The sequence below is a fragment of the Phoenix dactylifera genome, chromosome 5 (assembly GCF_009389715.1).
Source record: "Phoenix dactylifera cultivar Barhee BC4 chromosome 5, palm_55x_up_171113_PBpolish2nd_filt_p, whole genome shotgun sequence".
NCBI lineage: Eukaryota > Viridiplantae > Streptophyta > Magnoliopsida > Arecales > Arecaceae > Phoenix > Phoenix dactylifera.
The window spans coordinates 17138797-17152054 of NC_052396.1; the positions used below are offsets into that span (position 1 = coordinate 17138797).

Below are 13258 nucleotides of genomic sequence, written 5' to 3' on the forward strand. Positions count from 1 at the left end.
CCCTAGCCCATTAACTAGTTAAGCATATGCATTGTTTCAAACAACAAACACAATCTCGTAGATTGGCATTCCCACCTTATTTGTATCACCACAGAGAACGAACAAGTTTACCTCAGACAATGTGAGAAATAACTGATGTATTCTTCCCTACCATATTTAATAAAACCATAGTCCTGTCACTGTGTGCATAGGGTGTACTCAGAAACACTAGGTATCAGCATGTACTCTATCTATATCATATAGAATTTAAACATAAATAATTTAAAGTCAAGAAACGATACTATCAGAGAAGGCCAATGATCCAAAAGCAATAATTAGAGGAAAGGTCTCCAAGTCAACAAGAAATCACTAACTATAACAGCCTCAACATGCACACAGCAACATCAGATATCAAACAGTTAAAGAATGTATGTTTTTGAATAACTATGGACTATATTGTACATACATGGAGATCAATTTGCACAAATATACAATAGACACTATATAACTAAAATTTATCATTGTAGTAAACAACAGTGAAAAAGAATTAATATGTTATATTATTCTACTTCAAGGATGCTATATCATCACATGCAACTAATTATGAACCAGGCATTCTTAGAACCTAAAGAAAATTTTCACCTTTTTTTCAGATTCTAACTGCAAAATTTAGTTGCATAACCATGTTGGCATATAAATATGCATTCAATTTCCAAAAAAGCTATCAAGATATTGCATACATTGTCAGTATGTATAGAATAATTTTAGGATTTATTTGGTTGATAAGAAATTAAAAAAGAAAATAAATTTTGTTAAACAGAAAACTTCTTTTGCACAATTCTATACCAAAAGGGAACTTCAGGAATAAGGTGAAAAAAGAATTCCAAAGGGGCATAATTTCTTCTCCAAAATGTAACAATTTTGAGAGAAAACAACAAGAAAATAAGTAATTTGAGCTAACTTATCCCCATCTTATATTTTCTTAATTCAGCCAAAAGTGAAAAAACTCCTAATTTTCCTTTATTTTTTTCTTCTGCTGATTTACTCTTTCCCTTTGTTCATTTTATCAGCAACCAAACAGTGCATTAACAATCCAGAGAAAAAGTTAACCACATCATATTGACTAAACTGAATTGTTCTATCCATAAAGTACTCAGACAACAATTCAGTAAAGGCATGCTGCAACCCACAACTACCAGTACCGTCTAAGTGTGACAATTCCATACAAGATTACTCTTTACATTTGTTGATTTCATTATCAGCTGTGATCTCGTATTCTAAATTACAACTTCTAAATTTCACTATTTAAATTGAGTTGACAGAGTCAGTCTGCCCAAAAAAGTTATGTCTTTCCCCATAGAAATATGCAATATAACTTCAAATTGCTGTCTTAATTTAGGATATCTATATCCGATCCAGTAACGCAAAGTCCACTTCGATCTTGACAACTTTTAAGTACTTCTGAGTTAACTGATTCTTATGTAGCCCAATCAGGTCTGTTAAGATACAGCTCCATCTCTATGGTTAAACCTACATGGTTGTCCTACAAGGTGACCTCCTCATATGCTAAGATCTTCAACATTTAAAACAACTGATTGACGAGATGAATCATTTGACAAGTTACTGAGTCACTAGACCATATGAAAGTAACCACATGGAAGTCCATCATCTTTACTAATAAGACTTCATATCAATTCATTATAAATATTAGCACCATCTTAGCCTAGGTCTTGATAATCCTCCATTCCTTTATCCTCATAGTTGAAATCTAAATAAAGCATGCGTGCTACATGGAGCACAAAGCATCACACAAATAACAGCTGGTGTTTCAAAGCTTCTTGGTTATGGATGAGTTGTCGTTGCTTATTACATCAGATCATGAATGGCAGAAGCATGCAAAGATAAGGTTCACGAAGCTCCATGTATCATTATTGGTAGCAGAAAATCTTATGCAACTCTTTATCTAAAGATTCAACCAAAAAAAGGAAATATGTGATGCATGTTTCAAAAGTATCACACTTTCATTCAAAACATTGGTCAGCATGCACAACTTAAAGAGATTCACCAGCATCCCAGCTTCACATCAATGTTGGGCATCGATATTAAATTACACTTGAAATTACCTCCAGAGGAAACAAAACTAGAGAAACATCGAATCTAACATGAAAAATCACATCTATCAAACCCATCATATCGCCAATCATGTCTTGGAAAGAGCATTCTAAGTCAGAGACCTCAACATGTTGAAGCAGATCAACGTCTCCAAACAGAGTTCATGTATCATATCATTTAAGAGTTCTGAAGTAGTGATGACCCCCATCATCTCTCTTTCAGCATAACAATTTTAAAATGATCAGATTAGTATCATTCTGACACTCCTATATGAATTACAAAGCCCAATATTACATTAGCAAAACCTTTTAAATCCCAGTGATATCATATGCTCCACGTCAAAAAGGGAATTCAAACAAGAAGAACCATAATATTAGACTCCACAACAGTACAATGTGAGGCAATCAACTCGCAGCACAAAGAATAAACTCACCCAGTCACATTTAGTGGCCAGTTAAAAATTAAAAGAAAAATTTAAAAACAACACAAAATGGTATACATGAATTTAGAATCAACCCTGAAAACCACCAAATTCATGGCCCCGTCTTAAGGATCAACAGCAACAGCAATGCTTGCAAAGCATGAACAAATCAATGATGATACAACTCCTCGGGAACAAGTAGGGCCGTATTACATGTTGCAAGAGTTTATCCATACTATTTCTGTACTTCATGCTTCCTTGGAACACAGAACTAAGTCTCAAAAGTAAAATGTCAATGGAACTGCAAGAGAGGTTATCATCAAATCCACCAAACAAATTACAATCGCAATCTATGCAAACATATGTTGCAATTACTTAATAAGAACACCAAAAGGCACATCCATTGGATCTCCATCAACCCAGATTAAAATCTTTTTCGTCAGAAGAGAATCTTGAACATATAGTTTGGCCAAAAAAAAAAAGATATCTCACAGAGACAGCATAGGCAATTTTCTTGCAAAAGGCATTGGATAATATTTTAGAGATCCTCCAATTTAATCAAGATCATACACTTTTCACCAGAAGGAACAAGTAACATTCTTGATGACAGAATTTTAATTGCTCCAGAACCAGAAGAGCAACTTTAACAACTTTAATTCTATCCCTCTTATATAAAAGCATCACAAGCAAAAATGCATTGAAAAGAATTGCAAGTGCAATCTCTTATATATCTACTAGAATATTTGTACGAAACTGGAATCAACGATAATTATAATATTGACAACCACTCCCCTCTCTCCACTTGGAAACCACAAAAAATTGCAGTCATAATCTTCATGTGCTGTTTCATCAAATTATCTTGTACTATAAAATCAAATGCACTCTTTATGAATGCCATTTCATACTCAAGAACACATCTCTGATGGCATCATCCAGTCAATTCCATGGGCATTATATACCTTGCCATCTCTAACAGAAAAGCAACAAATCCAAAATTACTGGTTTTCCCATTTGTTTTCTTCAGCATTCCAAGTAACAGACAAATACATATGTCACCAACAAAGAGCAAATTACTTTAATCCAAACATATATTTTATCTCCCAGTTGACTTCGAGTTTATACTTGATGAGTAAAGTTAATTGAAAAATAGAAACTCTATCCAATTGAGTTCATCATTAATAGGCTATCCAGCACCACTCACATACAAACAGCATAAACCTATATAGTTTCTCCAAGGAAAATAAACTAGAACAAAGTATACTTGGAAGCCTAGATGTCAAAAAAGTTCTAAAAGTTCAACCAATTCAAGGTATAGCTAACAGAATAACTGAGATCATCATCTTATCAAGAAAGCCCTTCCTCCTGCAGCATCATACCCGCATTTGCAAATTACTGGCAATAAGAAAAAAAAAATTATAATGAGATATTAAGAGGACAAAGATGATATCAGTACAGGAACTGGAAGTTTGTGATGAAATGTCTGGCATTACCATCTAATAATAGTAGCCACCCCCAGAACGTTCACCTCCATAAAGAGATGAATATGTGCTACCACCATACTGTATAATACAAAAAAGGGAAGAAGGTAACATGCAGAAAAGATTTATCCAAATAAAATGTATAAAAAATATAATTATATACTTACATCTGAACCATAATAATCATGTGAATACAGACCACCCATTCCCAATGAATCTAGAGAACAAAGATAATAAGGCACTCAGGCAAAAATTAACAAATTCCTCCTGGAGTAACATCAAAACTGTGCAATCCAACTTTGCTCGAAAGAACAGAGAATCCGTACCTTGATAGTGACTCCTACCAGCCAATGGCTCAGGATGATCAAAATGAGGGCGTATTCTAGACACAGGTTCCAAGTAACCAGGATCATGCTCCTGAACCAAATATGTAACATGTCAATCAGTCAGGAATCAGACATCAACAAAAATAGACATCAAAAGAATGTAATACCAACCATCATTGAAAATGAACGCTTGATACCATGCCCAACATCTCCATAAAAGTAAGGATCTTCGCCAAGGTGTCGAGCACCAAAAGGTCCGCCAAACTCCTCCTCTGGTAGATATGGTGGCCTTCTGGATGGGAAGGCTCTTCCACGACCTCGATCAAAGGCACCATGCCTTGCTGATGTAGAAACTCCTCTACCCCCTGTTGGTAGCAAATCATGATAATCCCTTAACTCTATTAACTCTGAAAGAAACAAAGCAAACAAGTGCCTTACCTCGAAATCCAAATGGCCTCCTATCATGGAACTCAGAAGGTGGGATTTCAGAATTGTCCTCAGGTGGAAAAGAAAATCTTCCACCTCTTCCACGCCAACGAAAATTAAAACCCCTTCTACCATGAAAGCCTGCCCTATGTGAAACATATCTGCCCCTACCAAATCCCCTACCTGTTGACACAAGAAAAACTTCAGCAACATAGAAGGTACAAGAAGAAACATAAGCTCAAACAGTTGGCAACTAGTACTTACCGAACCTAGAATAAGTCCCCATGCCAGTGTGTCCAATGCGAAAACCACCACTCATTCCACCCTTTACAGCCTGAGTTTTGGGTAATGGATTGGCAAGTCTAGCTCTTGCTTTCATCTGGAAAACCATAAAAAGAGGTTAAGTTCCTTGGCTATATGTGAAACAAAATTGAAGTAATAAAATTAGATATCATAATTCATAATTTTCTGATATCTAATTCTAGTAATATCAAGTTTTATATTAATATGGAAGGAAAAAACCACATTTCTAATTTTTGGTATACCAGCCATAGAAGTTTGAAGCCACACTTACCCACTGGTTTTAATCATGTCTAATACATATGCCTCATAGAAGCAATTAAAAAAGAAAAGGCAAGAGAAGGAAATATTAGTAGGCCAATATAAGACTAAAGTCACTTAAGATATTGCAAAATGGCGTCTGCTTGAATCACTAATAATAAAAATCGTAATTTAAAAAAATAGTAATATATTTCATAACTTGTTTCATGAAATGTGGGAGGAAGCAAACATTTGAACACGGATATATAATCACGTCTATTACCACTGTCTAATGCTTTGGTCAAAGTCAACTTCACATCACTACCCAAATTTTGACGAAAATGTCACCTGCTACCTATATTCAGACCTAGCCTATGAGGGGCTACCTGTAAATGTATTAGATTGGATCATGTTCTTAGACATTTATGCGTCTGCATCTGACAGAGTAAAGATGTTGCATATTTGTGCATGCATACACTAACTGGCCAGTCTTCAAGAACTGAACATCATTTGTGAGGATCTATAACTGCTACCACTAACAATGGTCAAAAAGAATGGTATCTTCTGAGGAAATTCAATGGCAGCAACAATGCACAAAATGACAAAAAAAGAATGGAGAAGCCAACGAGGCAGCATTCAATGATCAAAATAAATAACCGTCGAGCACCCTCTGAATCTAGGATATTTCCTCTCCTCAGTGGAAGGCTTCCGGTCGCAAACCTCCATATTCCCTACCAAACAAATCAAAACAAAACTCAAATTACCAGACTCTCTATAGACAATCTATCACTAATGATATGATAACATAGAACATGGCAAATCTAAAGCCAGAACCAAATGCCTTTGGGCTTGGGCAGTTGGGCTTTCTAACAACAGGGTTTCAGCAGAAGGGAAGCTCCCACTCTCCAACCTCTACACGCAGCCCACCAAGTAGACATGTAATAAATTCAGCTCAACAAGAGTGATAATCATCAAACTCAGGAGATCAAACCCAAAACCTAACAAAGGAAGATTTCCCTAAATCACTTCAAAACATAAACTCAAAGTAGATGAGAAAAGATAAGATAGTGACAATATTATAATAAGCTAGCCAAGCAATTCGTGTATCCATAGATGATCCAAATTCTTATTTATGCCACCATAAAGAATGACAAGCTAAAGACTCCAAACAAAAGACTGTGGGCATGAAATCGACTCCAAGGCAAGTACTTACATACCAAACAAAATGCAATCAAATTGAAAGCATGCTTGTGGTTGGAAATTTCTCATTGTACATGAATTGAATCTTACTCCTGTTGTCCAGTGTCTTGTCTGAAGATCTCAATTTTGCAAATTATCACACACTATCATGAACGATAGGATCTCTAAATAAAACCAAGCCAAGCATGCAATATCTTTCAAGGTTGACATGGCTGGTAAAGGAAGCACCTTGATAATGTTCTTCGAGTTATTACCTATAAGATTTAGGAAATGTCTAAACAGTGCTTCCAAGAAATAAAAATTCTCACAAATAAAATCTTTTAGACATGATTATAAGAGTCAATTAGAACTTGGATCATTACCTTAAATGCTCACATCTCACAATGAACACATTAGGATGGGATCCACAAAAAAATTGTGTTTTAACCTTTAGAAACCATTTCATAATGATAATTCAAGACTATATCCATGAACAAGGCTCATAAACAGCTTGACATCACCACCCTCTTGTTTACTTGAGATTTCTAAAGAATTCTGATGATGACTTCTTATTTTTAAAAATTTATCAATTCAATAGTGCACCAGAACAATTGATTATTCGAAGTACCAAAAGCAGAACTTCATAGTTGGCATAAGTCCAAGGAAATGATTCCTTTAACTGCCGGCATCTGATGATTTCTATAGCAAAACATGCAAGTCAACTAGAATGATCGAAAAAAGATCAACATGGACTATAAATGTTGTGTTGCATTCAATTACAAAAATAATAATAATAATAATTTAAGTGCTGATATGGCCATGTTAATAATCCAATCCAACCATGTCAGGTTTAAAGATACCTTGGACTTCCAATCACCCAATTCAGTGTGATTTACACCTTCAACACAAGCAACAGCAGCTTCATGAGTTGTAAAGTTTACAAATCCGAAATCCTTCCTCCTGGCAGTTGACATATTCCGAGCTAGCACAACACGCTCGATCTCTCCATACGCTTTAAACTGCTCTTTGACTCGATCCTCATCCCAATATGGTGGCAGCCCATCAACAAACACTGATTTAACCTGCATTACCAAAAAAATACAGCTACATCATGATATATCAACATCTGGAAAATGGAGAGCAAAACATGGTGAAAGGGAAAGAATGGGGCAAAAAATGGATTTGTTAAAAAGAAAAAAAAAACCTGGGCCATAACTTCTGGATCTGGCTCACGTAATGGCTCGGCAAAAGCCACTTTGCCAGTCCTCTCGGGGTGGCCAAAAATAACATCTGGCTTTTGGAGCCGCTTGTAGGCAAGCATTGCATCTTCATGGCAAGAAAACTCCAGGAAGGCAAATCCCCGACTCAGACCTTCGTTTTGGGTGTCCTCAACAAGAGTAATATTCTCAACCCTATCAACTCCATAATCCTTGAGTTTTCTCCTAATCTAAAATCCCACAAGAACAAAATAAAAAATCATCACCATCTCTACAATAACTTGTGGTTGCTAAATATAAAATTGCATAGAAAGTGGCGAACCATACAGCTTCCTTTGTCCACGTATTGCAGATGTTGCCTAAAAATAGTGTGTCATTGTCCTCACTTGGTGCAATGCCACAGCGCTTGCCACGTATCTGAGATCAAACACAATTACATCAATGAAACAACATATTGAGTAAAAGCAATGCTAAAAAAAATATTCATGTTCTGATATCAAAATCTCCTAAACAATCAACAAAAATAATTATACACCGGTTATGTTCCCAAAAATGCCACTCAGAAAGGTTAAATGGTTCAGATATTGCTCCATATGTGGCAGTAGTTCAACTTATATGGCCTGCAAACCATATCTACAGACTCAAAAACTAATTGTATTGCCTATTCCACTTAATTACAGTATTATATTCCCATATGCAAAAAGGTAGCAAGAAAACCAATGCTACGTAGAACAAAACAAACAAGAATAAAAATAAAATCTCACAATAGGATTTTTCAATTCCGAGAGCGCCTTGGCAGCCAGCTCCTTGCTGGAAAACTTCACAAACGCAAAGCCTTTGTTCTTGTTGGTAGCAAAATCTTTGTGGAGCCGGACCTCAACAACCTCCCCAATTTTCTCAAATGCCTTCTTAATATCCTGTTCCACAGCATCACGGTCCAAACCCCCAACAAAGATCTCCTGCTCCTTTTTCATCTTCCTCTTCTTAGCCATATCCGAGATCTCAATATGTTCGTCCTCCTCCATCCGTGCACCTTCTTCCTCTTCTTCCCTCATCACTGCCTCCTGCCCTTCTCTACCTGCTGCCTGCTCCTCCCCACCCACAAACTCCTCAACAGGCTCTTGGAAACCCTCTGGCTCCCCCTCCTCCTCCATCTGCCGGTCTCCCGCAGCCTCTTCTCCCTCATTCCTGACAGGATTGCTCTCTGGCTCGTCCTTGGCATCCAGGACCGCTTTGGCCTTCGCATATGGGACTGCTTCGGCCTTCGCATCTGGGACTGCTTCGGCCTTCGCATCCTCGTCCTCCTTCACCTCCTCCTTCCTCGCATCTTCTTCAGCTTTCGGTAGTGGCTCTTCCGTGGCATCCTCCACCTTTGGTGGTGCTGGCTCGTCCACAGCCTCCTCCACCTTACGGGCAGCTGCCGCAGCCCTTCCACCCAACGGCGACTTGGCCTTGCCGCTCGCCTTCTTCTCTGGAGGAGACTTCACGGCCGAAACCAGCTTCTTCTCATCGGCCGGAGTTGCCACTTCCTCGACTGGATCAATGACACATATTATCAAACACCTGGACTACAGCAACAGCCTAAACCTAGGGTTTAGAGAACTGGGGCTTCTACCTTTGGGTTCTGGCTTAGCATCGGGCGTGGCGGGCACAGGGGCCGGGGAAGAGGCGGCGGCGGCGGAAGCGGCGGCGGCCTTGGCGGCGGACTTCTTGGCAGCGCCCTTGGCGGACTTGCCTCCCGATTTGGGCGTGGATTTGGGCGCGGCCTCCGGTGTTTTATCGGCGGCAGCGGGTGCGGAAGAGTCTTTCTTGGGTGGAGAAGTCTTCTTGGCAGGCCCAGATTTGGGAGCGTCGGCATTTCGAGTCCTCATGCTTCCAGATAACAAAACCCTAACGGAGTCGCAACCGAACGCTTGGAGAGTTACTTGTTGAGATGACAAATCTAAGAATTTTCTTTTGAGAATGACGAAAGAGAGAAGAGGAGAACTGGGGGGAGCGATAGAGAGGATTTTTTTTTCCGTACCTGGAGATCTTCTTCTTTAAATCGGAAGAAGAGAATAAGAGCAAGGGAACGGGGGAGCAGATAGAGCCCGGTTTGGTTGGGGCTAACATGGCATCCAAAAATAATTCCACGTTAGATTATTATATTTGGTTAAAAAATGGGTAAAAAATAAAATAAAAGATGACTTATATATATATATATATATATATATATATATATATATATATATATATATATTGGAAGAGAAGATAATATAAATATCATCCAAAAGATGGTATTTGTTTATTCCCCAACAAAGGTAATCTAAAAATACCATCATCTATATTATATTAATTATATTATAATTAATATATATTTAATAATATATTTATTAATATATTTATTAATAAATAATAACAATTGACAAATACTTATTAATTACCAATAAATGAAACACAGAATTTATTAATAGTTAATATATTTATTTATATACTAAGATGCATTAAAATTTATTTATAATAAGAAATATAATTTTTAATATATATCTTATTTAATTTAAAATATTTATTAACTTATGTAAATATATTCAAATATTCAAAATAGCTGGTATTTATATAAGTAAGGCCATATATGGCGAGCAAATAGACTAAAAACAATTATTATTAGTTGATTGTTTATTCAAAGATGTTGGTGGAAATTTAATGGTATTCTCATATAAGATTATCTCTAACCAAACGTAGTAATTTTTTTTTGATGTTATTTTTTGAAGTAATGTTTCCACCAACCAAACATGATAAAATTTATTTTCCTCCATAAAGGGCTCGTTTGGTTCGCAGGAAAACGAAGAGGGAAAGTGTGGTCAACGGGAAAGTAATGAAATGCCTCTTGTTTGGTTGGAGTTTTCAAAGGAGAGAGATGGAAAAGTTGTATTCCCATGGGAATATGATTCCCACATTTCATGGGAAAGTCTTTCCCATGAGAAACATGGGAAAGTTACTTTCCCATGAGGTGGGAATCACTCCTTTTTTATTTTTTCCCAAAAAAACCCTTCAGCATTAAAGAGGCATTAAAGAGGCATTAAAGAGGCATTAAAGACCTAATTTTTATTAAGGGCATAATAGGAATTATACATAACTTTCCTAGGAAAGTGGATGGTCAACCAAACATAAGCACTTTTTGGAAATTAGTCACTTTCCCATGGTTAACCAAACATGTCAAAAGTACTTTCCTAGGTATCCTCTTCCTAAGAATCTGATTCCCAGGAATCATATTCCTAGGAGGGAAAATACTTCCCGCGAACCAAACGAGCCCAAATAGTTTTCTAGATAAATAATTCTCATGAAGCATCAGATTACAAAGAAATCTAGCAAACCTAGCCAAAGGATTGCTCAGCCAAAAAAAGAAAAAAATCTAAAGTATCAAGAAGAAAAATCTAAAAATGGAGGAAGCGAGAAGCTTCCTGCAGATTTATTACTATATATAAAAAAAAGCATATTTGTCATCAAAACGAAATTAACGAATTAACTACTCTCAGCAACAACTCGGCTAATTGATGTCTTGATGTCGTCACCTGAAATCACGGAAACTAGCCGTTTCCAATGATAGTGACATCTTGGATTCATTGACGACTTAAAAGTAGACTCGTTTGATTCGCATGAAGAATTTTTTCTCGCTAGAATGTTTTTTTTGAGAAGCTGATATCTGGATATATGATGTTTGGAAACATGATTTTTGCATAGTTGATTGATCATGGAAAAGTGACACATTCTAGAGTAGTTTATGTTTGGTTAAGCATTTACTTCCCTCGAAAGTTGCATAAAACACATGTTATACTCTTAATAAAGAGAAAAATCTTATCCCATTCTATCTAAAAGTTTAAGAGCACATTTGAAAAAAAAAAATTATCTCAATTTTCAGCCAGTAGGAAATGGACTTTCTCGTGTCACATATAAATTTTTCTTTCTCATAGGATGTGGGAATTGTAATCCTATGGGAATGCTACTTTTTCATTTTTCTTCTTTGAAAACTCCAACCAAACATGACATCTTTCTCCATTTTTCTATTGGCCATACTTTTCCCTCTCCTCTTCAACCATTTCAACAATATTCTAGATATATAATTCCCTTTAGGTGGATTCTTGATTATGGTAGCTGGACGAAGAGATGGAATTTGTGCGAGGAAATAAAGACAGATCCACACAGTCATTATTTTCCAATGGTCATTGTGCGGACCCGTGCGGGCGTGTGTTTAGTCCCACATCGGTTATTCGCTGGGTAGATCTTGGATACTTATACAGGATCAAGGAACCCAAATAATACCTTCTAGCTAGCTATTTTGGGTGAGGTCCTGGGTTGTTACAAATAGTATCAGAGCGGACCCGGCCTATAACCTATGTGGACTAGGGGACACTGCAGCATGGATCCATTGGGGCTGACCATGGGCCAATCGTGGTGTTTGTGATTAGATTTGAATAGATATGAATCCTTAGCAGTGCCGGCTCGAGCCTTAAGCGACCGAGGCGGTCGCCTAAGGCCCCCGGCCCAGGGAAGGCCCCCACCCAGCCACGGTTTTTTTTTTTTTTAATTGCTCTATAATGGCGCTATGGCAGACGGGGAGTGGGTTTGGGCAGTACTGCAGTAGTTAGGCGGCGACGGATCACGGATGTGAAGCGTCTGCGGTCTGGCAGACGGACTGGCGACGGGCGACGGCTACCGGGCTCCGCCCGTACGCCGCTACAAGCCTACAGCCTGCAGTGCGTCCCTTCGGCCAACGTCGAGTCGTCGACAAGCAACGGGCGGGCAACCGGCAACGTCGAGGCGTCGAGCGGTCGAGTCGTCGACAAGCAACGGGCAACGCAACGGCCAAGTCCAACGGGCATTTCCTCCCCGGCTCCCCCCTTCTCTCCCCCCTTCTCTGCCCATCTGCCGCCTGCGGCCTGCCTTTTTAATGCCGGAACCTTCTCCGGTTCTCGGCAGAATCGGCTTGCAGAGCGGCGAGGGCAAAACGGCAAAAAACCTTCTGTCCTCTTCAGCTCTCCTCGCCGACGTCGCCGTCCTCGGCTCTGAGCCTCCGAGCTCCGGCCTTCGAGCTCCGAGCTCTGGTCCACCGTGCGTCCGTGCAGCCTCCTCCTCGGCTCTGAGCTTCGGCCTCCTCAGCTTCGAGTCTCCGGCCTCCCGTCCTCTCCTCGTCCACTCCGAGTCGCCGTCCTCGGCTCCTCCGACCTCCGGGCTCCGCGGCGACCGAGGCGGCGAGGCCTCCCGGCTCCCGACCTCCGAGTTCCGACTCCGAGTCTCCGACTTCCACCTCGGCTCTTCCGACTTCCGAGTCTCCGACCTCCTCCCGAGTCTCGACTCCCGAGTCCCGGCCCAGGGAGGGCCCCCACCCACGATCCTCCGCCGCTCCGAGCCTCAGACCTCCTCCCGTGACCCCGTCCTCTCCTCAGCTCCTCCGCCGCTCCGGCTTCCTCGGGGTTCCCGACTTCCCGGTTCCCGACGCCCGAGTCCCGACCTCCTGCCACGGTCGGTCCCACCTCCCGACCTCCTCCCCTGTTCCCACTGATCCCGGTTCCCACTGATCCCGGACCCCCGGTTCGGCGAATC

The 13258-nt window shown here is 39.4% G+C and overlaps 1 protein-coding gene across 1 annotated transcript; it reads right to left on the reverse strand.

Annotated features, from left to right (window-relative positions):
• Window positions 1-1019: 1019 nt before the first annotated feature.
• On the reverse strand, window positions 1020-9788 carry LOC103716596 (nucleolin-like). Its single transcript, XM_008804646.4, has 13 exons — window positions 9702-9788; window positions 9294-9568; window positions 8443-9212; window positions 8006-8095; window positions 7666-7908; window positions 7322-7543; window positions 5007-5121; window positions 4755-4925; window positions 4488-4681; window positions 4317-4407; window positions 4158-4207; window positions 4003-4071; window positions 1020-3904 (listed from the first exon to the last, which is right to left on the reverse strand). Exons 2-12 carry the CDS (start codon window positions 9547-9549, stop codon window positions 4006-4008), a joined length of 2268 nt encoding a protein of 755 aa, XP_008802868.2. The 5' UTR covers window positions 9550-9568; window positions 9702-9788; the 3' UTR covers window positions 1020-3904; window positions 4003-4005.
• Between the last annotated feature and the right edge of the window lie 3470 nt (window positions 9789-13258).